This window comes from Hipposideros armiger, unplaced genomic scaffold, assembly GCF_001890085.2.
Source record: "Hipposideros armiger isolate ML-2016 unplaced genomic scaffold, ASM189008v1 scaffold_256, whole genome shotgun sequence".
Lineage (NCBI taxonomy): Eukaryota > Metazoa > Chordata > Mammalia > Chiroptera > Hipposideridae > Hipposideros > Hipposideros armiger.
In genome coordinates this window covers 2,242,811-2,267,651 of record NW_017731606.1, presented here as the reverse complement: position 1 = coordinate 2,267,651, position 24,841 = coordinate 2,242,811, and the positions used below count along the sequence as shown (strand labels likewise).

The 24,841-nt window shown below is 42.9% G+C and overlaps 1 protein-coding gene across 11 annotated transcripts in view; it reads right to left on the bottom strand.

Moving 5' to 3' along the window:
• SCUBE2 (signal peptide, CUB domain and EGF like domain containing 2) overlaps positions 1-24,841 on the bottom strand; it is a 59,230-nt gene that overhangs the window by 15,258 nt on the left and 19,131 nt on the right. For 8 of the 11 annotated variants that reach the window (XM_019656188.1, XM_019656194.1, XM_019656191.1 and 5 more), the window contains 11 exons: positions 24,319-24,435; positions 23,502-23,591; positions 19,238-19,354; positions 18,170-18,292; positions 15,688-15,804; positions 14,224-14,346; positions 13,674-13,790; positions 13,327-13,413; positions 11,484-11,588; positions 9,181-9,336; positions 8,571-8,777 (listed from right to left, as the gene is read on the bottom strand). In XM_019656188.1, the coding sequence (XP_019511733.1) occupies positions 8,571-8,777; positions 9,181-9,336; positions 11,484-11,588; positions 13,327-13,413; positions 13,674-13,790; positions 14,224-14,346; positions 15,688-15,804; positions 18,170-18,292; positions 19,238-19,354; positions 23,502-23,591; positions 24,319-24,435 (1,359 nt within the window). The remainder of the gene's footprint in view (positions 1-8,570; positions 8,778-9,180; positions 9,337-11,483; positions 11,589-13,326; positions 13,414-13,673; positions 13,791-14,223; positions 14,347-15,687; positions 15,805-18,169; positions 18,293-19,237; positions 19,355-23,501; positions 23,592-24,318; positions 24,436-24,841) is intronic. The other 3 variants (XM_019656189.1, XM_019656193.1, XM_019656198.1) reach the window with 3 other exon arrangements.

Here is a 24,841-nt window from a genome sequence, read left to right as displayed (position 1 = left end):
AAAAAAATGTATATATATATATATGCTATTTTAAAAAGAATAGCCAGGAAAGGCCTCTCTGAGCAGAGATCAGAAGGAAATAGACTTGCAAAGGCATTGCCTCATAGCCAGAACGTCAGTGTAGCAGGAACATAGTGAAAAGGGCAGAGTGACAGTAGACAAATTTTAAAAAGCAAGCAATGGCCAGATCACATAGGTTCTTGAAGGTCATGGTAAGCAAATTAGACCTTACTCTAAGTGTGCTGGAGTCACATGATCTGACATGTTTTTCAAAGATCTGGCTGCTGCATGGAAAATAGACTACAGGCAGACAAGAATAAAGAGAACAATTCAGAGCCTATCACAATAGACTGGGCAGGAGATGATTGATGGTGGTTTGGAACAGAGTAGAAATAATGGAGGAAGAGAAAACTAGCTCGATTCAGGATAGAATCTGAGGGCAGAGCTGACAGGATTTGCTAATGGACTAGATGGGATGCATGACAGACCAAGAGGTCAAGGAGACACTGAGGTTTTCAACTTGAGCAACTGGGTAAATAGAAGTGCCATTTAGTGAGGTGAGGGAGAAACAGGTTTTATTTGGGAGGGAGGGAGAATGATAAAATATTTTGTTTAGACACGTTGAGCTTGAGATGCTTGTTGGTCGGGCAAGTTTGATAATGAAAAGGCATCAGTTTTATTGCTGGTCTCCAAAGTAGAATATCACACCTCAGGGCTTTACAAGATGATCCACTGGGAGTGGGCAAAACATTTTCACACCTATGTATATTAATTTTTATTTAACAAAAATGAGAAATAAAGAAAGGTTCATATACTGGTTTAGTATACGCTGTAAGAACGACCCCGCAGTCAATGCACACTTCCATGTGTCACAGACATGTGTGAAGACACAAGGTCTCCAAGAAAAGAGAAGAGCAAGCATTCCACAACTTGGCGGCAGGAGGTACTGACTGATTCTCTTCTTTTCAATGCATTACAGTTTAACTGTGCCTGGTCAAATAGATTTCCTGATTCTATTACCCAGTTTCGACCAAACTAACTGTCACAAAATAGAAAGCACTTTGAATGATTCCTGTAGAGACCTGGACTGAAGGTGGAACCAACAATGCGAGCACGGTGAGCAATGGGCAGTGCCAGGCTGGCACAGCTTGCCCTCCGAGTACTCACTCTTTGTTGGACCACATCACGAGATGGAAACGATAACGGTTCAACCAGAGTTGAGCCCAAATACTAGAAATTAACAAAAAGACTATTTGAAAACTGGATTTACAACCACTACTGTTAACAATGGACCTTGCCAGATTGTAAATATGGTACCTGAAGATGCTAGCCAGCTATTTTAGTTTTTGTTTACTTAATCTGTACCTCATTCTTCTATCTTTATAATGTATATAATATATTGGCCAATAGTACAAGTATAATTTTTAAATATGTAAACACTCATAAATTTAAAAATATTTTAGCATGTGTGTGTGTGTGTGTTTGTGTATGTGTGTGATCAAAAATGTTTAACACTTCTGGGATACAGAAATCCAAGTTCAAAACAGAGGTCAGAGCTGGAGAGGGCAGTTTGGGAGTTGCCAGCATGTGGTGGTATTATATTTAAAGCTATGGCACTGGAAGAGGCCATCTAGGACAGTGTGACACTAGAGGAGGGTGCTAGAGGACTGAGTCCTGGGATACCTGATGTTTTTGAGATCAAAAATTAGGGGAGAACCAGCATGGAAAATGAAAAGGGAGCAGCCAGCAAGGCAGGAGGAGAACCAGAAGTGTGTGGTGTCTGAAGCCCATGAGAAGAAAGTATTTCCAGAAGGAGGGAGTGATCAATGGTGTCTGAGTGAGAGGTGGAAACTGGATTTGGTAACATGAAGGTTGTTAGACATCTTGGAAAAAGCAGTTTCAATGGAGGGGTTGGGAATGAAAACCAAATTGGCTACAGTTGAGCAAAAATGGGAGGTGAGGAAGCAAAGACAAGGAGTTTAGACAACTGTTTCAAGGAGTTTTACTCTACAGGGGATCCAAGAAACGAGGCAGTATCTGGAGAGAACATAAAGTCAAAGTGGGGTGTGTTTGTTTTTGTTTTTTAAGACAGATGTGTGTGCTGTTAGAAATGCTCTAGTAGAAAAGAAGAATTCTGAGATGGGGAAGGGTCTGTGGGGACACTAGCTGGAGCAATGTTCTCGAGAAGGTGAGAGGGAATGGGCTGCAGAGCACAAGTGGAGGAGTTCGTCTTGGGCAGGAGCATGGGTTGTTCATCCATTTTAACAGCAGGCAAGTCAGAGCATGTGCAGACAAATAGAAGGGTTCATCTGGACATGGAGAGATGAAGTTACTTTCTTAGACTCTCAGATGCCCATGGGCATCTCTATCTGGAAGTCTTGTTACAACTTACATTCAACTTGCCCAAAGGGAATGCTTCTCTTTCCTTCCCTATCCAGTCTTTCTTACTGTTTTTATAAACACATCTCTACTCTCTCAGTCACCAACGCTCCAGCCCTTGAAATCTAAACTGCAGTAATTATCCTGGACTTCTCTTCTTCCTGCCCATCAGTCAGCGGCAGCATTCTGCAGATGTGTCCCTTTTGTCCATTCCCTACTCTTCATCCCGATGGCACTAGTGTCCTTTGATCCACTCCATCTCTTATGCAAATTACTGCAAAAACCTTCTGTTTCCCTTGTCTTCTGTTGCTCCCTGCCTCAGCTCTGTCACACCATCAGATTCACCTTTCCAAAGTGCTTCTTTGATTGCTTCGCTCCCTGACTCAAAGAGCTTCTGGTTGCGACTCCTGGCATTTCTGTGTCTTCGACTCAGAGCTCAGTCTTTAGGCTCTTTTTCTGTATCTGAGTTCATTCTTTCTCATGCCCTCTCAAGAGCCTATTTTTCCCCCTGCTTTTCCTATAAATCTTTTCTGATTATTTCTTCCCCAGTGATCACATTCATCCAACTATTCAACCAACCCACTCGCTTTTTCTCAGTGCCTCCTGCATATGAAACAGGGCTGGGTGAGATGAGTGACATACGGAAAGTAAGTGCCAGGATCAGAGGCCAAGTCAGAAATCTCTGACTTCACCCCAACTCTTCCTTCTTCTCAGTCTCCTGTTCTATATATCACCAGATGCTGCTTATATTTCTTCCGAAATATTTCTGTGATCCATTGCTTCTTTTCTACTCAATTTAGGACCTTCATGTCCTCAATATTTCTTATGTGAAGCATTCAAAAGCTCCCAAATTGGCTTCTCTGCCTCCAGTCCTCACCCCCAATCTGGTCAGAGAGATTTTTTTTTTTTTTTAGAATACTGATATGACCTAGACACTCCCTGGCTAAATCCTCAAATGGTACCTTGTCACCTAGAGATAAAATGAAGACTCCTTAGCCACATACTCGAGGTCTCTCGTGACTTGCCCTGCTTTCCCCACCGGCCTAGCTGCCCGCCACATCCCAGCCTGCTCTCCAGGTTTGCTAACACTGAAAAGTGAGTGATGCCCTCTGCGAATGTTGCTCGTTCTCATGCCTCAGGAGTGTTCCTCTGCTTGAACACGCCTCTCCATTGACACGTCGTCTGTGCATTCTTCAGAACCCAGCTTAAGCTTTCTGTCTTTGGGAAGGCTTTCTGACTCTCCCCCTGTTCCCTCAGAGGGCTGAGTGTGCCTTGAGGGATGGTGTCGTATTTAGGGAGGCCTCCCCCGCATCTACCCCAGAGCCCGACCATGGAGGATTCTCCATGTGAGTGCAGTATGAGTCAGATCATCACAGGGCACAGGCTGGACCCAGGAGGGGAGCTTTCAATTTGAGCGAGTTGGGAACAGAGGGCTCTTGAGTCAGATCTGGATTTGAATCCTGGCTCTGCCACTTACAGGCTGGGTGACATTGGGTAAATGGCTTATCAAACCTCTGCCTTAGTTCCCTTATTTATTAAAAAAAAAAAAAGACATGATTCTTCTCACTTAGGTCATAGCTCAGGTGTCACCTGCTCTGAGAGCCTGCCCTGAACACCCTATGGAGAGTAACCCCTGCTCCCCTCTGACCCTCTCTGTTTTATTATCTTTCATAGCACTTATAACTTCTGAAATGATCCCTTCTTTACTTTTTTATTGCCTATCTCCCTCTGCTAGAATGTGAACTTCATAAGAGCAGGCCCCTCGCCCATTATATTCTCACTGCTTCATAACAAGTCCACGGGGTAGCAGAGAGGTATCTTGATAAATACTGCTTGAATTCATTTTTCTCAACTACTGCAGAAGAAAGCTATAGCTGTTAAAAGCTGAATTAAACTTTCCTAGTCTCTCAAGAACCCAGGCACTAAAATACTACCCAGTTTGCCAATTGCCTGGATTGTGTTTTTGTCTAAATCTCAGCAAGTTTTAAGAATAATCTATCTATCTATCTATCTATCTATCTATCTGTCTGTCTGTCTGTCTGTCTGTCTGTCTGTCTATCTATCTATCTATCTCTATCTCTATATCTATATGCAGTATATTTCTTAAATAATTTATCCTTTATGAAAGGATAAATAGCTATGAAAGAAAAATAGCTAGAAATTCATGTCATCGTTAATTTTTCTTTAGCTATGAACAACTTTATGAATTACTGTGGAGCTTAAGGAATTTGTTCCTTGGAGAATATAATTGCTATCTTTTTTCTTTTTTCTTTTTTCTTTTTTTTTTGCCATCTTGCTAAAATGGATCACAGATGGTACAAAGGTCACCTACAGAGCAGGCTGTCCCCAAAGTCCTTAAATGCCAAATTAAAGAGACTTCACTATGTAAAAATGACTATAAGGAAGAAAGAATTTAACTGATCAGAAGTGACTGTTCTTTGATGTAACTTGGGACTTTCAAATTTATTTTTTAAATGATATTGGAAAAAACAAACAATTCAATGGAAAAAGAGGGAAAGAATATGAATATTCTCACAAGAAATCCAAATGGCCACAGACATATGACATCAGGCTCAGTCTTACAGATAAAGAAAAACAAGTTTAAAATCTTGATCATTTTTGCTTATTAGATTTGCAAAAATTAAAAAGATCAGTGGTAATTAACCCATGTTAGCAATGATATGGTGCAATAAACATTCAGATACAATGTTGGAGGGAGTATGGTCTTTCGGAGGGTAATTTGGCAGTATCTATTAAAGTTTTAAATGTGCATGTCATTTGACTTGGCAATCAGATGTCTACAAGTCTATCCTTCAGAAATATTGGCCATGTGCACAAGAAAAGAACATTCACGCAGTATTGTTTGTAATAGAAAAATTACAATTAACTTAAACATCCACCAATAGAGTTGCTATAGGTGGATATTTAGTATGGCTAATAAGTACTTGTATCTTAAAAGTAGACTAGGAAGCTTTAAAAGAAATAAGGTACCTCCTCTATTAGCATGGAAGGATGTCTGTGATCTACTCTATAGTTTAACACATAGCACTATTCAAATTATATTGATATATATTTTTAAATATGTTTTTTTCACACATAAACCTATAATATATGTTCAACACAGCAGCCAAAGTTGTCCTTTCAAAACATAAGTCAGAACCCTGTTACTCCTCTACTTAAAAACCTTCACTGGCTTCGTTTCCCAGATTCCAAGTCAGTGTCCTCACCACCATTTCCATTCCCCATGTGATCCGGCTACTGCTCTGACTTCCTCTCTTTCGCCTCCCTCAGCTCTCATTGTCCTGGCCTTCTTTCCAATGCCTCAGCGTTTTTGTACTTGCTGATGCCTTTGCCTGGGACCTCTCCCAGGTATCCCCATGGCTTGCTTCCTCTGTCCTTCACATCTCTGCCCAAATGACACTTTGCAAGTCCATAGTCCCTGACCATAGTCTACATTTTGGGGTGTACGCTCCTCCTCACCTCACCCCTTTGCCCTGGCACTTTCTTTTCCACTCACCTGTTCTTATACCCTTACCGCCATCTGCTACATGGTAAATTTCCTTGTTCATTGGATTGTGGTCTATCTCCCTCCTCTGGCATCATAAGCTCTGTAAGGGCTGAGATTTTTGCTCTTTTGTTTCATTACTGGATTCCCAGCACCTAAAATAGTACTTGGCACTATTGAGCACTGAACATAGTAGGTGCTCAATTAATACTTATTGAATGAATAAATACAATTTAATTTTTATATGTACATAAATACAGACCTGGAAAAACACACAGCAAACTACTGACAGTGATTATTTCTGGGGACTGAGAGTGGGAGCTGAGGAGGGAACTTTCACCTTTACTGTACACATATCTGTACCATTTGAAATGTACACAGTTTGGGTAATTAAAACTAAATAACAATATTTTAAAGGAAAAACATAATGGTTCCATCTCTCTTTCCAGGTGATTCAAAACACTTTTCTGGACTCTTTTCTGAAAACACTGAAAATAATTTCCAAAAAGAATTATCTTAGGCTTGTCTCTATAGCATGTACCATCCAGAGTTCAGAAAATACCAGTAAGCCTGGTCTTCCTGAAGTTCCAACACCATGAAACAGACCAGGAATATAAGACAGACAGGCAGACGCCCCCCTCTCACTCCTCCCACCCCCCGACACACACACAAACACTGTGGCTTGCCTGTGCCATGTGTCTGCTGGGTAAAAAGCCTTTCTAATTAAGATAACCAACCCCTCTTTACATACATGTCCTCCCTCCAGCAGGAGGAAGTAATTTCACTGGCAATTCTTTGTGCTTTTTCCTCTACATGGTAAAATCATCAACATTGCTGTCAGACAAGGTGAACCTGGTTTGGTCCCACATGGGCTACAAAATTCATCCATTGCTAGAGGGAGCTCTTGAGACAAGACACGCTGCCTCCCTCAGCAACAAATCCAACTTAACAGCATGACAAGTACCTCAGGACACATTCACACAGACAGCAGCTACATAAACCCATACTGAGTGTCTTTTATAAGTTGTCACGGTCATGAGGTCTCTGTTAAGTCACTCCTGATCCTCATTCTTGGGCTCTTGATTTCCCAAAAGCATATTCATGGTAACACTGGTCATGCTCTCACCGGGAGTTGGTCCCCAGAGCCCTTGACACTAGTTTTTCTTGAATTCTTAACTGGCCACCAAGCCTCCCTGGTGAGCCAACCAGGCCTCCTCCTAACAGGCAGCAAATGGGGCCAGGAGGAGGACAGGCCGCCATCCCTGAGAGTTTCTACATCTCATCCCAGAAAGGAGGGCAACAACAGCCAATTCTCGTCACCATTTTTGTATGGAAACTGGAGCTCTTAGAATTTTAAATGAGAGGAAACCAATTACCTGTATTGCTTTTACTTTTTTTTCTGTCTGTAAGAGAGTCAGCTGGAATAAAAGTCAAGACTATTTGAGAACCTGTCCCTCTCGTGGACAGTTACATTTATTTTATACTTGATTTTTACTACATTTTGGTAAAGCAACAGATCTGGGCTGTGCGGATATTGCTGACAATTCTCCTGAGTGAGTCCCCAGCTTTGCTCCTGCAGAAACACTGATTTATTGCTCCTTAGCTCAAGCTTCATTTCTTGGGACTTGTGATTCTGATGACACCTCTGCAAGAATATCAGTTTATTCTGGAGGGGTCTGGTTATTGAAATTCCCCTCACTTGGGACCAGATCACAGGTTTTGCAGTTGGACCATCAATATGATGTTAAGCAAGAGAACTCTGCCCTCTGAGTTCCAGTTTGTTCATCTGTTAAATGGAGATAATAGCACCTACCTGGTAAGATTACCGTTAGGATTAAATGAGATAATGCAGATACACTGCTTAGATATAGTGTTGTTGTGACAGGTGAGAACTCAATAAATCATTACCATTATGATTATAAAGTGAGATTCCCCCAATTTTCTCTATCTAAGAATCTCCGCAAATTGCACAGGGCAGTCTCTCACAGCAAACAAATCTCAACACTGACCACCCTAGAACCTCCTGCCCAGGTTCCTCTTGCCTGGAACCCCATCAGAGAAATAGAATTAATGGTGCTCAAATGCCAAGTCTCAAATTTAATTCTGACATCCACACCATACACACACTCCAACATACGTGGAAGTGACACTGCTAGGAGCCCTAGGCCAAAGCTCAGGGATCTCACAAGGCAGCTGAGCAGCCCCCCAGCCTTGCCTCTGCACAAAACTGTGACCAGGAGATTGTTCATGGCCACCATCAATCAAGCCAGATGGAGATGAGAGGAGGACAGGGATAGTAGAGTGTGCAGAAGGCTCATGGTGCCTTACACCCACAGGCCTGCCCCAGCTGGGAGACCACAGGCATCTGAAGACCACCATCCCTCAGACCCTTAAAGGACTACACTCTCTCTTCTCACCAACCCTGCCTCTTCCTTTCTGTCTCTCAATTCAGCAAACATTTATTAAGTGTCCACCACAAGCCAAGCACTATGCCAGGTGCTGGGGAGCTCCTGGTCCAGGAGACATGACAGACACCACCATGTAGTTCCCCAATGAGTAGATGTCCAGGGCGTCTCCAGAGTGAGCCCAGAGAGGGCAGGATGAGCCAGACTTTGGTTACCCTTAGAGTTTATAGAGCTCAAGACAGTTCTGTTAGCCAGAAGGCCCTGGCCAGCAGGCCACTCACCACACTGATTTCCTGTGTGGCCCTGGCCCGCTCCACATGACTCTGCCCGGCGTTCAGATGTTCTGGGAGACTTTTTAGCCACTTCATGGTCCATGCCTGAGAGTTGGAGGTGAAACTGCTCCCTGTGAGCAGCCTTCCGGAGTGTGCGGATAGCTTTCCGGAGCCGCTTCTCTGTTCGCTTTACCATGCAGCTCAAATCGCAAGAAGCTACAGAAATGAGAGGGACAGTAGTGGGGGAGGGCGTCAGGCTGTGGTACGTGAGGAGGTCCAGACCGACTGCAGGACCCACCAACACCCATAGTTCCCAATGGACAGAATCGGGGGAGGCCTGGAGCTGGACACCTAGTAGGCTGGGCAGCATTCGATCCCAACAGAAATTTGTTTGACCAAAATGGTAGCTTCGGGTTTTATGAAGCAGGTAAAATCATCAGGTTCCAAACAAATTCAGTTTAGTTTGGGGGTAAAAAAGAAAGAAAAAAAAACAAAAAACAGGAGATACTTCAGTGGTTACACTACTTTTTTTTCCCCCAAGAATGATGAAGCGTGAAAGGCGAAGGAATAAGGAGCAAGCTGTGAGAAGCCTGGCACCAGACACCGTTTTCAAACCAACCTGTCACCTCCTTTTGGTTAGTTTCAAGCTCAAACTCAACAGTGATAAACATTTCCTTAGTGGCGCTTGGTCGCCCAGGGGCTCCAGGGACTTGCTTGCCGGAGCTGCATGTAAGGTTTGCGTAGCGGAAGCTCTCTTTTACTGAGCTGTGCTTCTCTGTATGGAGAAACAAAATTATCGGAAGCCAAATTCTGGCAAAGTACTCAGCTGAACATTCGCTAGAGCTCAGTAAACATTTCATTAAAACAACTCTCAAGGGACGAAGTGATTAACTCCAGATGCCAAGATGTTGAAAACCTTCAGCTTGGAGCACGATGACATTTTAATTTAATTTAATTTTGAAGAGCCAAGATTGCCTCCTATATAACTTAACAATTCAGCTCTTGAAAATTATTTTCATGGGTAAAATGCTGGATGTTTCTGCCTGACCAGCCATATACGTGGCCAACAGGAACCAGGGTCGTCTTGCATTCCTGACTGATGGTTTGCCAAGGCGCACTCATGTTCTCACAGTTGGTTTCCTTAAAGCTGGACTATGATGCACCAAGCAGGGGCTGAGGCCTCAAATAAAGAATGAGCACGGGAGGAGAGAGGAAGCCAACTCCTCCTTTCAGGCAAACTGACCTTGAAGTAATTCCAACCCCAAGGGAAAGCTGGAAAGCACATCAACAGCGATGTCTCATTTTAAAATAACTAGGAGCACTATATGGTACAAAGAATAAACAGAACCAAACGATATCTGGAATGAAAGTGTTATGTAAGGCAGAGCTTTGCACATCCCGATGCCATTGGTGGCCATCCCTCCTCTATGGCTTCCAGTGACTCTTTAGTGATTGTTTAACCGGAACTAAAGAGTAGGTCCACATCTCACCCATATGATTAATTATCTCTATTTTTAAATCTTACTTTATTGAACTGATGTATCATCTATATCATATTCTTCTTTAACATTCTAAGGATGTTCAAAGCAACCGTTCATGAGAGGCCAAAGGAGAGGGAAGCAAATTAAATATCCCCTCTTGATATTCCTCTCATGATCAATCTTACCTTTTCAAAAGGCTAACTTCAAATCTCAAACTAATCAGATATTCATTTTGAACCTTTCTCCTTTTCAATTTTCCCATATCTATTTTTAACCTTTTTATTTTGATAGAAGTTTAGATTTACAGAAAAGTTGTTAAGATTCTACTGAGAGTTCCCATACACTCTTCACCAAGTTTCCCCTAATGCTAACTAATATCTTACATTAAAACGTACATTTATCAAAACTAAGAAATTAACATTAGTACAATGCTATTAAGTAAACTATAATGACCAAAACTATCTTTAAATACTGCTTTTTTCCTTCTGATCTAAAAGTATAAATCCTCAACATGGAGAATTTGGAAAATGCAAAAAAAATTAAAATCACTCATGTTCCTCCAACCCAAATATAACCACTATAAATGATGAGGTGAGTTTTCTTTTTTTTTTTCTTCTATCCTTTTTCTTACACAATTTGGGTTGTATTAGATATACAAAATGGTACTCCCCTTTTTTCATCTTGGCATTATAACAAGAACTTCCTATGTCATTAAACATTCTTTGGAACATATAATTAATAGCTGCATAATAGTCCATCAAATGGAGGTACCAAAATTAATCTTGGCTAGTTACATAAAATGGGTAGTCCAAAGTGACTACAGTGAGCTTTATGTTTGTTTGTATGACTTATTTGAGAGCAAATTGGGGAAAGAAGCCCCCTTAAGACACAAATCCTGATTTTTTTCTAACCTCCAAAATTATTCTACGAAATAAGACTGGAAACGAGAGCTAGGCGAGAAAGACGAGTGTTGGGTTCTGCTCTTTTCAACAAGTCCAGTTCTACCTGGGTGGCATTTGTTCTTCTGATTCCTCCAAAAACTAAATCCAGTAGGAAAGCTGGATATTACATCTTTGTTCATCAAAGATTATCCTTTCTGAGCCAAACCTTTTTGCATTTCTTTGGCTTATATTTCAAGCAAACTCAAAGATCTAGAAAATTTAAACCAGTGTGATCACAAAGTGCTAATGCATCTGAAAGCTCGATTGATGCCTGTGAATTCAGTTTTCCCCAGTACTTCATCATCTATACCTTGCAAAAGAAGCTCTGATGTATAACCCCAGAACGATATGGTGGTGCTAGTCTAGGATCTCCATTCTTCTGTGAAGAAAGTCCTTGGAGATTCTGAACTGTTTGATTCCATATGAAGGGCTTGAGCTTGTGATGAACCCCTTTCCCAACATGCAGGCAAACTCCCTGCACCAGCCATCTGATTCCATACCTGGTAGTGCTGATCGCAGACCCTCGGGAAACAGCTCAGCCTTTTTCAAACTACACTTGCCTTCATTTAGTTTAAAGGTTACACTTGTTCTGACGGTGACGACATCTTCAGGAAGAAACAAGTGAGAGATGTTACCATCAGAGGCAAAGGAATGGAAACACCAGGAGGGTAATGGTGAGCTGCCCATTGGCTGGGTCCCACTGCACGCTGCACACCCTGAGCCCCTCTGTTACCCTGAGACCAAGAAAGGTTTGGATCATGGAGGGCTCATCACCCTGGGACTGGGACACCAGGAGCTTCCTAAGAGCTACACTTATCCCTCTACTGAGATGAACCCAATGCTCAAATATAACAAAGGATGGGCCCAAAGCAACCTCAACAGTGAGATGAAATATGAGGTCCTTTTTGTGCCTTCCCGAGAAAGAATACCAGAGTCCTCTGATTCAAATTTGGACAAGACTGCTGAGGAAAATGAGGAAAGGCAGATCCTACTAAATAACCTGTCCTGGGAGGACATGGCAGAGGGAGCCACCATTCCAGACAAGGATGGCACTCATTAAACGTGGCTAGGATTTTCCAGGGTCTAGGAGGGAGCAAGGGCCTCATTTTGGGCTCTTATGTGCCAAATTCTGCTCTCCTCCCATGGTCAGTCTTAGCCATATGTTAGGTGCTGGAGCCAATGAAGAGGATTTAAACTCTAGTCCTTCAACTTATGATGAGAACTTGAGTCAATTACTTAATCTCCCTAATTCTGTTTCCTCGTCTATAAAATAGACATAATTATGGCACCTACATTATCAGGCTGTCACAAGGACTAAATAATATAATGCAAAAAAAAATGTTTAGCCTACTGTCTGGTCTAAAGTAAGAACTGAATAACTGTTAACTATTTGCTTGCCCATCCTCAGGGTGGCCGAAATCTCCAAGGGACCATCACTGAGGGGTTTGGTGAAACAGACCATGATGTCTGCTCTGGCTGGGTCCAAACATCTTGTAAGAGGGGCAGTGAAGGATCAGGCTTAAGCCTCAGGATCCAGATTGCCCAGTTAGAATCCTGGCTCCACTATTTCTTATCTGAGTCACTCTGGATCCATTATTTCACCTCTCTGAACCTCAATTTCTTCACCAGGCTAATGAGAATAATAGTAAAATTGCCCCAGAGGATTGTAGCATGGATTAAATCAGCTAAAACGTGTAATACAGTGACTGGTATATATATTTTAACTGTTCAGTCAATATGTGAGCTATTACTATCCTGCTTTGGGTTTCTAGCTTTGTCCATGCAATATGGACATCAAAACTCATTTCCTCATCCAGCTCTTCTCATGACATAATCACAGAGATGTCTAAATCTGGGAGGATGAGGCTTCCTAAAATCTTTAAATTTTTATTCTTTGCATTTTGACAAAGGAGAAAGGGATTGGAGTCTTTTCTTTCTCTGGAAAGAATTCTTGCTCCCCCTGTCATACCCATGTCTGTCTACACAAACACCATAGGCCCCAGGTACATACTTCCTGCTAGGCCTTTGAGGTGCTATAGGGTACAGGGAGTTTGGGAGACCCAAATCTCCTGGTCCCAGAGCTGTGTGAGCTTCTGCCCAGTATGATGACCCACCAAGGCTGAACACAGAGTCTCCCAACACACAGTGGACACCCAATAAATATCTGTTACATGGTAAGTCAGATTTCAGGCACTGAGGCTGCAGGCAAGAACATTCTGGAACGTGCTCACGGCATCAAGGAGATAAAGAGAAAACAAAGCCAACACCCAAGAACAGCACCCCAAGAATGAAGCCCATTGAACATAGTGAGCCCAAGAGAGAACACGCAGACTTGGTAGTTACCCCCAAAAGCAGAGTCATTTGATTTTTGCTGTTTGTTCCTGAGAGGAGAGGAAGAGCCGCAGGTGACAGAGTAGGCCTCTTGCAGTCCTGACAGACAGAATGTGGATTGTCAACATGTAAGCAAGGTTACAGTCTCTTCTGGTAGCAGCTAAAATCACCTCCCACCCCTGACTCCACATGGACCCCTAGGAAAACGCCCAGCATATGGAGTCTCAAAGCATTGGCCTCCGGTGGTCAGGGGGCAGCTAGTCAGACACCTGGAAGCCTTTGAGGGCATCTGACACCTAAAGGCCAGGAAGGCCTGGCTTTGGCATGAGGACCTGCCCCAGGGACTGGTACCCACTCACCTGAAGAGAGGTGAATGCCCGAGTGACATCTGAGGAAGCACCTGTCTCCTCCGCCACTCTTACTGCAATGCAGGGACACGTGGGGTGATACACTAGTGGGCAAGACCCCCTTCACTTCTAGACAGGACAAAATAGAGACACTTACGGAAAGAGAAGGACACTTCCAGGTATGACAAGGACAGCTGAGTCCCATGCATCAAAGGCCCCAAGAAAAGAAGGTAGAGCTGACACCCAGCACAGAACATAAGACGCCGGGCACTATTTTCTACCAAGGTAAAGGAGCTACTTATATGCTATTTTTTTCATGCAGAAAAGCAACCAGGGAAACAGAAGTGAGTTCCAACCTATGCAGAAGCACAGAAGGAAACACCACAGAGCCTGTAAAGTATCTCCTGTTTTTGAACTATTTAAAGAACAGCTGCTACAGCTGAGGGGAGGAGAATTCAGGGGAGGGATGGTCGGCTGCACTACAGGTCCAGTCAGCCATGGGAGAGCGCTGCTAGGCCAATGGCGAGCCCACTGGCGGACGCTCTGCCTCGGCGCCCCTTACCCACACAGTCTTTTTTATTCCAGTGGAGCTTGTATGCAGAGTGGCACTGGCATTCGTAGCTGCCCACTGTGTTCACACAGACCTGCTGACAGCCTCCGTTGTTGACACTGCACTCGTTGGTGTCTGTGGAACAAAACACACTCCTGTCACCACAGCCCATCACTGACCAAGCTGATGCTATTCTTCCCTTGAGAAAGGAACAGGAAAGGAAAACTCGTGGTTGAAATTTATTAAACAAAAGGAAGGTGCTAATTGCCTTTAGGATGTGTACCAGCTGACCCCATTCCCCCCTCAGTGGATTTCCTGGCATGAGCCACTCATCAGGATGGTCTCAAGTTCCATTCTTGACCAAACCATTCCCCCATTAGGGACACTCAAAAGGGGTCACACTCTACTATCAGATATCCAACTCAGCCTCTGCGCAGGCTTCAATATAGAACTCCATCATCCTCCTGGGTTACATACCAAGGGAGATAGAATCAGGAATCCTCCTCAACAGTTCACACAGGTGAAGTATTGAGAAGAAAAATCACGTGTACTAATCCCCATCAACCTGAGACTGAGACCAGGTCAAGTTGGCTCCAACTAACACCCAGATCCACATCCATTTCAGAGGCCGTGAACTTGGCATTTCTTGATGAACTGGAAGTTACATTTTTAGCCATGCCAAGAATGTTGAAAATGAGGGGAGATGATACTGTAGCAAATCACTACTATCCATTCTTCTTAAACACAGGACACAAGGACTGAGCGGGAAGGATTTAGGCCAGTGGTTCCAAAACCCTCAGATCCTTAGAATTGCCTTGGCAGCCCCAGACATTCTGAGGCAGAATCTGTATTCTCAAAGATGCTGAATGAACCTGACGGTCAGGGGAGCAAAGTGGAAGTCATTTGGTGCCAAATCTGATTTATGCCATAGTCTACTGGACCATAAGGACTAAAATGACATCAGAACATGTTGCTCCATGGGTGCACAGCAGGGAGATAAAGTCAGCTCAAAGCCCAGCACAAAGGGCTTGAACAAGGCCTCACAGCCAGTTCCCATGCACAGCAGGGCTGTGCAATCGTTGGTGGTTTGCCAAGACTCTCTGAAGACTGTGACTTTACTATCTGCTGGGAAGTTCCAACAGATAGGGTATTGGCTCCTGAGAGATCCACCCATTCTCTGAATATAACTGCATCGATAAAGAGTTCACAGCTGAATAACTTAGCTCTTCTCTCTGCTTTATTTCACACTCGACATGTTAAAGGGATAAATGGGCTGGGGGTGGGGGGAGGGGGTGAAGTCCCTTAGCAGATGCTTTCCTTGAATCAATGGACTCACTACTGCTGTCCAAGGACTGCACTGTCCCGTTCACCCCCCAATGTAAGAGAATTGGCCCTGACCTGGGGAAACCTTGATGGGTAGGCCCTGTCCCCCTGCAGGCCCAGCCTCATCTGACTCCAGAGGGGTGTTCTGCTCACCTCCACAGTGGGTAAAGCCATAGAGGGTGTAACCTTTGTTGCACGCACATGAGAATGTGCCAGGGTGGTTGACGCAGCTATGGTCACAGGTCCTGTCCAAAGAGCATTCATCCACATCTGGAATTGTAAAGGGAAAGGGGACCTGAAATCAACATTAAGAGATGCATGGAGAGTATTTGTGCATAATAATAGCAGTGACGAGAAAAACAACACAGACAATACAAAATGATCTGTCAGTTCTCCCAATCACTTGTGTTAAAGAAAGTATTGGGCAGCTCACAATAAGTGTACTCACTGCTGGACTCTTCGTTGCAAATTGCACTTGCCTAAAAGCTCAGTTGGTGTCTCTCACCCACACTTATTTGCAGGGCTGAGCAATTTAAACTATTTAAATGAAGGCAAATGAGATAACATACCTAAAAAGGGTTTGCAAACTATAAGGTGCAGCCTACGCATTATGATTATTATATTACTATTGGTAAAACAGCAATAGTACTTTAATAAGCGATGGCAAATTGAAAGGAGAAGACATTCAGCTTGGAGATAAAACTGGTTCCTATCTCTTTCTGATCTTTCCAGAATGAGTCTTCTGGCCCCAGGAGGCCTGTTGATCCTGGGTTTTAATGCCCTCTGCACTAAAAGAATGCATTTAATGCTAATAGTCTCAGTAATCTTCTACTGCAGACACCGAAATTTTGTGTTTAAGCTCCAAACTGGATCCTCTTGGCCAATCCCTAGTCTTTGTTCCTCCCCCATGGTTCAGTCCTGGGCCTCTACTGTCCTGGTCTAATGGGGAGGCCTCCCTGGCTTCAGCTAAGGTCATGGAAACTGGCCTCGAGGCTGCGTTTGTCAATATAATCATCCCCTCTTCTCTGGTCTGGTCCTCACATCTTCCCCGCAGATTAGAATTTCAGTGTTTCACTTCCTCAGCTCTTTGGACGGTTTTAACGGTTACCATTTATGTCTCCAAATAGACAAACCAGGACCAGTGCAGAACTCAGTGGAAGCCAGCGAGACCATTTCTAGATCTTTTTTTCGACACCAAACATACCATGAGAAACTACATTAATAAGAAACAAACATTTGGAAGGAACTAGAAGAACAACAACAAAAAGAAATAAAAAGTGCAAATTCTTGCAAAACCTCCTCTTCCCTAGCTTTTCCCAGAAACCCTGGCAATTTCTTCAGTAAATTTGTTCTGTGCAAATATTTCTACTACCAAGACTGATCAGTGAAAAATGAGAAAAAGTCTGTTTCTTCCCTAGTAATTGATGTCACTCTCTGAATTCTGTTATTAACATCAGCCAGTTGTCGAGAAAGTGGACTTGTCCAGTAGCTGACTTTGGCTGCTCACAATGGGCTTTTGCTTTGCCAAAAAAAATGAGATCACTTTTCTAATTCCTTTTTAATGTGTTTACACAGCTTAAACAGTATTTCTTGCTCTATACATTATGAAACATTATGTGGAACAGCAGATTTGCTTTCCAAGTCAAATGGAAGAAAACCACACAATAATCATCCAGAAAGAACTTGTTGAATTTAAAGGGGGCTAAACTTGAACTGCCTGACAAAAATATATATTAAGAAAAAAAAAAAAGACAGAGAGAGAAACCCAATTCATACCATAAGATAAAAAAAGGTAATGTTAATCTTTAGTATCTGATGTGAAATCAGATGTTATTTTCTGATTTTGATTTAATTCTGGGATTTCTAACAAAACTAAGTTTGGCTGTTCTTCGTAGAAATGGTACAGGAGTAAAGGACAACACAACTTTTTTGAGAGCTTCTTCCTATATATCAATAGGGCATAAAAGAGGCTCATGTAAAAAGATAAGTGATGCCCCCCGCCCCACTCAGAATAGCTCACCACCACCCCAAATAGTTACTAATATCAACAACTGCTACCCAGAGAAGTTTCCTTTCCACACCCCTTATGTGGGAGGAACACATCTGAGAAGGGGTCTGCAATCCTTCCCAACAACTGACCAGATTCCCCTCCACTCAGCCCCCTCCCTCACTCAAACAAGGGCCATGAGGAAGACACAACTGGTACATGATCTTGACTATGGGTTGACCCCACCTTTTTGCTAGGAAAAGATATGTTAACTAAGTCGACATATTTTTGCCACCAAATTTTGTTTTAAAATTCATAACATTAAAGGAAATTTTAGAAAAGGACAATTATTCATAATCTCAGCATCCTAACACAACCCTGTTTGCATCCATTCCATTTCTAGCAGCGAGCTCTCCTGTAATCACAGCAGGTGGGTTCTTGGAAGTGTTCTCTAATCATTCATGGCTTCATTTCCAAAATATACCTGTGAGTTCTGTCAGTGCTTTTAATCCACCTAACAGATGAAATAAGTGAAGCTCAGGTTGGAGGTTGGGTTAATGACTCTGTCAATTTCTGCCAGGGTGAGGTTTCGTCTTCTCTGCTCCAACCAGCGGACATTGCACAGCAAAGCTACGTTTCAGCACATACCTTGGCAAGACTTCTCATCTGTTAATAATTTAAATCCCTTTCTGCAGCTGCAGTCAAAACTGCCCACGGTGTTTTTGCAGAAATGATCACAACCTCCATTGCGGGTCTGGCACTCATCAATATCTGTAACAGGCAAGCATCGGCAAATCAGACAGCGATACTTGCCTCGTGTTCCACAAGTCCCTGAGGTGCTATTGTGTGTGCTTCATTATCCTCTGAAACAAAAACAGACCCATACAAGCATTTAAGAATGTTTGCTGATGGTTTTCATCTCACACATGTTTTTTGAGCTGGCTTAATCAATTTCGAAAGACAAGTGCTTTGTCCCCTTGAGAACTCTGACTTACACTGCCCTTGACTAGCATCAGGAAACAACCTATGGGAAAGAATGGTGATGTCCTGTTATATTATCATCCTTGCCCTGCTCACTTAAGATAAGATGGCTCCCTTTGGTATATTTTCTGCTCCAGCTTAATGATTAAAGTTATAAGGAAACAGGACATTTGTTTTGGCAAATTACACAACGATCAAATAGTCTTAATGCTTTTAAGTGATTCTTGATACTCACATTAGTCTTATCTTTTCTCACTTTCATCTGGTAACTGCTTATCTACTTTTTATCATGTTAAAGAACTAAGCCTTTGTACTCTTGCCCATGAAATAATTGCAGGTCATTGGGGTCTCTATTCATCAGTAAAAATTAAAGGTACAGTTATGCATTAAGTTCTCTGATAACAATCTTGGCTGTTATTTGCACAATAATCTCCAGGCTGTTATTTATGATATGTTGATATTATCTCCTGCAAATGTTCCCTTGAACATCTGCCTTTTTCTAACAAGGTCACTGCCTGAAATGGATTATTTGATACTTGTAGATGCTGACCTTCTCAACACTTAGTGTAATTAAGTTGGTTCTAATTAAGCTTACTCAATTATAACCTTCCACTAGCCCAGGGAAGAGCTTCCATCAACAGGAATCATAAGCAAATCTGGAGTCACTCAGGAGCTGTGGAGGGGAAGAGCTGTCTTTATCCCCACACATTGGCAGCATGGAGAGGCACAGGCTACCTTTACAGGTCTTCCCATCCAACTGGAGAGTGAATCCAACAGGACAACTGCAATGAACACCTGTCGAAGTATCCTTACAGGTGCGATCGCAGCCTCCATTGTTGACAGCGCACGTTTCTGACAAGGGGGTAAGAAAAAGGCAGTTAGCTTTCTAAAGAAGTGCTGATACAGGTGGGAGGAAAGGGATACTGGTGCAATATAAATTCTTGACAAAGTTCATAAAAGCCGAGAAGCATGGTAGGGTGTTCACTGTCATATCCCCAAGTCTCTGCCACCCACAGGTAAGATAGAGGGAAAGCACCTAAATCAGTAACCTCATCTTGAAAGTAAAGATGCCTTTCCCTTCCAGTGGAAGATTTGAAGCCACTAAGACTTCCTGTTGATCCACAGCCAGTGACCTGCTAAGTCTGATGCATGTGGCAGGCTAGATGTGAATGCAGAACAGCGGGGTGTTCCTTCCTTAATCCTGAACTCTCTCCCTTCAATATGAGAAATGGGCAAAGCAAGAAAGGGTAAGCATTGCCCACCCCAATCATTCCCTTGCCGCAGACCAATGCTTCCTCCTCTTCCTTGCAGCTGCCAAGTAACTCAGATTAGAAGTTTACCTTTCCCTGAAAGAGCTGTCAGAACTACATAAAAAGTCAGTCACAGTTGTTAAATCGCATCTACAGAGATAAGGAACAATAAGCAAATGACCTCTAGTTCTGCATTTCATACAGTTATTCAAAGTTACAGACAGATGCTCTTCAACATTCATTCAACTGTTAGCATCTGGAAACCTGATTTTACTTCCATAGCTACCTCATTGTAGAGCCTGGGGGGACAAGCTTAGTTCTAATTAAATATGATAGAACATGTGTGTTTATCCATTTCTTCTCCAAGCCTCACTAAAATGAGAGTAAATAGATTTTTTTAAAGTATAAATCCTTAAGGACAAGGAAAAGAGAAGACAATAGATGAAAGATGTCAAATATTCTGGAAGTGGCATGTCAATGGAGGAGCAGTAACTGGCATAGCAGGAAGCTAAACCCTAGTGGTCTGCAGAGGGGATGCTAACAGGTGGTAAGCTCATGTAAGCCACAGAATCTCACAAAGGCTCAGCAATTGGTGGTACTAAGTTATCCTAGAGGCAGAGAGGAGGATGGAGTTAAAAACAGGAAGAATGATTGAGAGTCTGTATAACAAATAGATCAGTCTCCAGGTCCCCTCCTAAATTCCACAGCCAGGTGACTATCCCTCCCCTATTTGGGTTACAGCAGAGAAATGTATCCTCTGGAGAAGTGTGACCAGAGAAGCACTGGACTCAAGAGCACCAAGAATAGCAGAGGGGTAGGAGGAGGCACTGTCAGTGAAAGTCTGTACTCTAAAAAGAGCAATAAAAAATTCTTATCCACCCCCCTCAACTCCCAGAATGCTGGCGGTCAAGCCTATGTCTCCTCAGTAGGATCCTGAAGGATTCCTCTCCAGCTGACCTGCCCAAGTGATATTGGCATTTGAGGATCTCCAAATGAAATGGCTAAGTCACTGCCTAGTCACCTAAGCATAAAGCCCACCAGCTGAAAGAACATGTAATCAGCTTTTTAGTATTTCACTATTAAATATGAAAAGTCAGCCAAGAATCGCCAGAAATTTCAGGAAAGCCTCTAATATGAAATAAATACACCAAATCAAAAGAACAGGGTAAAGGGAACTTGGAGGAAACAAAGATAATACAGGAAACAAAAGAGAAGTTTTAAAAATCTTATAATTAATTTCCTCAGAGAGATAAGAAAAGCATCCCTGAAATAAGAACAGGTTCCTACAACAAAAGACCAAAGTAAAATTCTTGAAAGCAGAAATTTAAAAAGAATCCTGCAGAGGGATTAGGCAAAAAAGGAAAAAGAAATCTCTTAGAAAGTAGAACAAAAATATAAAGAAGAGAAGAGAGAAGGATCAATACAGGAATTATAGCAGCCAGCTAATAGGAGTTTCAGAGAGAACAAACAGAGAAAATGGAGTGAAGACAATAATGAAAGAAAAAAATATAAGAAAGTTTCTCAGAACCAGAGGACTTTAATGTCCATATTGAAAAGGCCAACTGAGTAATCAGCATAACAGGTGGGAAAAGTCCCACAGTGAGGGGCATTATTATGAAATTTCAGATCACCAGGAACAAGGAGAAGGCCATAAAAATATTCAGAGAGGAGATTTCACAGGTCCCATATACAGGACCAAGAATAAAAATGACTTTAGACTTCTTGAAGCAACACTGAATGCTTGAAAACAATAGAGCATTCAAAAACTATTCAAAACTCTGATGGAATATTCTTTCCAACTCTGAATTCTGATTTCTACATAATCTGAATTCTCAATAAAGGGTAAAAGTAGAATATAAAGCCATTTCAGATGTGCAAAGTTTAAAAAAATCTATATTTACCCTTGTAAACCAACAAAAAAGAAGACATGGGATCCACCAAAACAGGAGAGTGGTGAAGGGAATTCCAGGCTGGTGCTAAAGGGAAGGCCCAGGTGAGAGGTGTACAGATGGCCTAGGGAGTCAGGCCCCACTAGGGCAGGTGGAAGCCTCAGAAGAGACTTCTTAAGAAGAAAATGGAGTGGATATGTTACCTGCTGTATTTGAACACACTGAAAAGGGTTTCAGGGCTCTGCCAGAAATTTGCAAAAGAACTGTTAAGAGGTACTTAGAAAACTAAGCAAACAAAGAAAATATAATCATAGCACATTACATGCCTCGGGTGAATCATATTTACCATATTTCCCCATGTATAAGATGCACCCTTTTTTTAAAAAATTGGGGTCTAAAAACTGGGTGCGTCTTATACAGTGGTTGTAGTTTTTTTTACTTGCATTTCCCACTTTTTTCCGCACTTGTTTTTGCGCTCATACAACCACTGTATAAGACACACCCAGTTTTTACACCCCAAATTTTTCAAAAAAGGGTGTGTCTTATACATGGGGAAATACAGTAGATATTCATAGTCACAGTAGTATAAACACATAATATTTAAATTGTGATATTACCATGTTAAAAGTATGGGAGAGAGGGGGTGGGGGGGGAAGGGAGAGAGGGAGAGAGGGGGAGAGAGAGAGAGAGAAAGAGAGGAGAAGAGCTAAAACTTAGTGCTTAATAGTAGAAAGTCAGAAGCTAATATCTAAAACTGACAAATCAAGAAATAACTAGAGAATATCTCAAACTGGATAAAAAAGGGAAATAACTGTATACATTTCACTTTTCAGAAATATGGGGGACAGGGGAGCCAGCAGAAGAAACAAGTAGGAAAATTAAAAATTGTTGCCTCTGGTGAATGGGATGAGGGAATAGAAATTTAGGAGACAAGGAAATGATGTATTTCATTACAAGCTTAATAATACTAATTAAGTTTTTTTAAAGTTTTTATATGATTCATATGTACTATTTTAATTTAGGCAATTTAAAGTTTTAATAGGGCAGAAAAGAGTTCAGAAATGTCACCTGCCTGGTGACCAATAGCTGCTCAGTATCTTACCTGACTGTTAAATCCCGAACCCATCGAAAGGTGGGTTTTGTTTAGGTCAAGCCAAGCTTCCTTCAGAGTAATAATGTGTCAAAGGATCTGCCTGATTCCCACCCCCACGGCCACCGCCTCTACTTCTGCTCTCATCTCCAGTTCCTCTGTCGGACCTGCTGGGAGACCTTCCCACGTCCCACAGCCACATGCCACTCTTCTCCATTCATCTCTTCTGCCATTAACACGGGCTGAGTCAGAACAGGAAGACTCAGTGGACAAAAAAACCCAGACAAATCACCATGTTAAGCTAGGGGCTACCCAAAGTGCCTCTCTGGTCACAGTTACCCAGAAGGAAGAGAACTGACGTTCACTGGCCGCCCTCTAAGTCCCAGACAGTGGACTCTGGGCACTTTTGTATATTATTATCTTAACTGAGCGTCCTGACAACCCTAAGAGGTAGATTTTATTACATTCATTTTGAAGAAAGACCAGGAGACGGAGGCTTAGGACAGCATGCCCAGGTCTCACTACCAGTCGAATGCTAGCCCGGTTATTCTGACGGCTGGGCCGATGCTCTTCCCACAATACCAGGGTCTCGGATGATGACTAAGCAACAGCACTGGGCAAAGAACAGACACACCCTGGCATGACAGGAGCTGCTGACCCCGGTTCAGCTGGTCTGAGGGCACATGGGTCCCAGGTCCAGGCCTGAGGTGTAAGTGGGGGAGGGAAATGGACAATGACAGTGACCAGGGGAGGGTGGTGGAGGTGCCTACCCATGAGCAGCCGCCGTTTCACCCGTTTGTCCCCATCCACCACGGATGTGGCATTGCTCTCTGTCACCTCCAAGGCAGTGTCCTCTCGCTCTACAAGAGACGAAAAAGAGCTCAGTTCTCAGACCGAATGAGTCAGATTACTCATCCCCTGCACAACCGCTTCGGCTAAAATCCCAGACATGAGAACAATGTAAGATATGTGACTGTTCACTCAATAAAAATGTGCTGTAATGAGGCTCTGTGGGAAACACAGCATGCGAAATGGCCGCAGAGCCTTAGGAAACATTAACTATGGCAAAGATTTTTGAAGCACATTGCGCTGATCAAAGAGACACCAGGGAACACAAGCTTCAGATTCACTCTGGTACCCTCAGGCCAGGACAAAGAGAGTCTTGGGCCTGGGAACCTCTAAAATACAGGTGTCAAAGGACACAGCATGAAAGACAGGGCAGGCATACCACCAGAAACATGCAACCCTGATCCTGCTGACCCTAAAGGCCACCGTGTCATCACAAACAACTAGCTTTAACTTTGTGTCGCCCTGGACCTTTGAAATGTGTTATCCCAGTCTCTAGGAGCAGCCTCATCCAGGAGAGAAGAAAGGGCTTTCCAGTCGCACAAAGAGAGTGGGGTTCCCATTCCAGGCCTAGACCACTCCCACTGCCACATGTAAAGCAGCACAGGACCTGTTTGGGGGCAAATGCACTGGCATCTCCCTGCATCTGGTGTAAACACCATTAATAGTTAGGGTTGGGATAGGGTTAGGGGTGAGTGGCTGGAGCAGACCCACACCCAGTGTGGGGGGGTCCCCACTCACCAAGGCAGCTCTTCCCATCTGTGTGCATCTTGTACTGTGGATGGCAGCTACACTCTGGGCCTTCAGCCGCGTCCTCACAGGAGTGCTGGCAGCCACCATTTCCATGGTTACAGGTCACTGAGAAGAAAATGAATCAATACATAAAGCACTGAGTTCACAACCAGGGCTGCGTTTGCTCCAGAGGAACTCTGATTTTCCTCCAGCAAGTACTGGAGCACCTAGCATGTGTTAGGCACTGTGCGGGGAAGAGATAACCCCACTCAGACCTTATCTCTATGTAAACAGATAATCACAATGTACAATGTAGAAATGCGAATGACAGATCTGAGCAAAGTGATATAGGAAGACGCAGATGGGAAGGTGGGGGGTTGGGGTAGATTTTCACTATTAAAAGGAAATTATACCAGAAGATTATGGACTACTGCTTTACTCCATCATAAGTTTATATATTAATATAGCTGTACTGGGGTTCTGGGAAATGCAATAGCACTTTATGTCTAGAACAAATAGTATTTAATTTGTA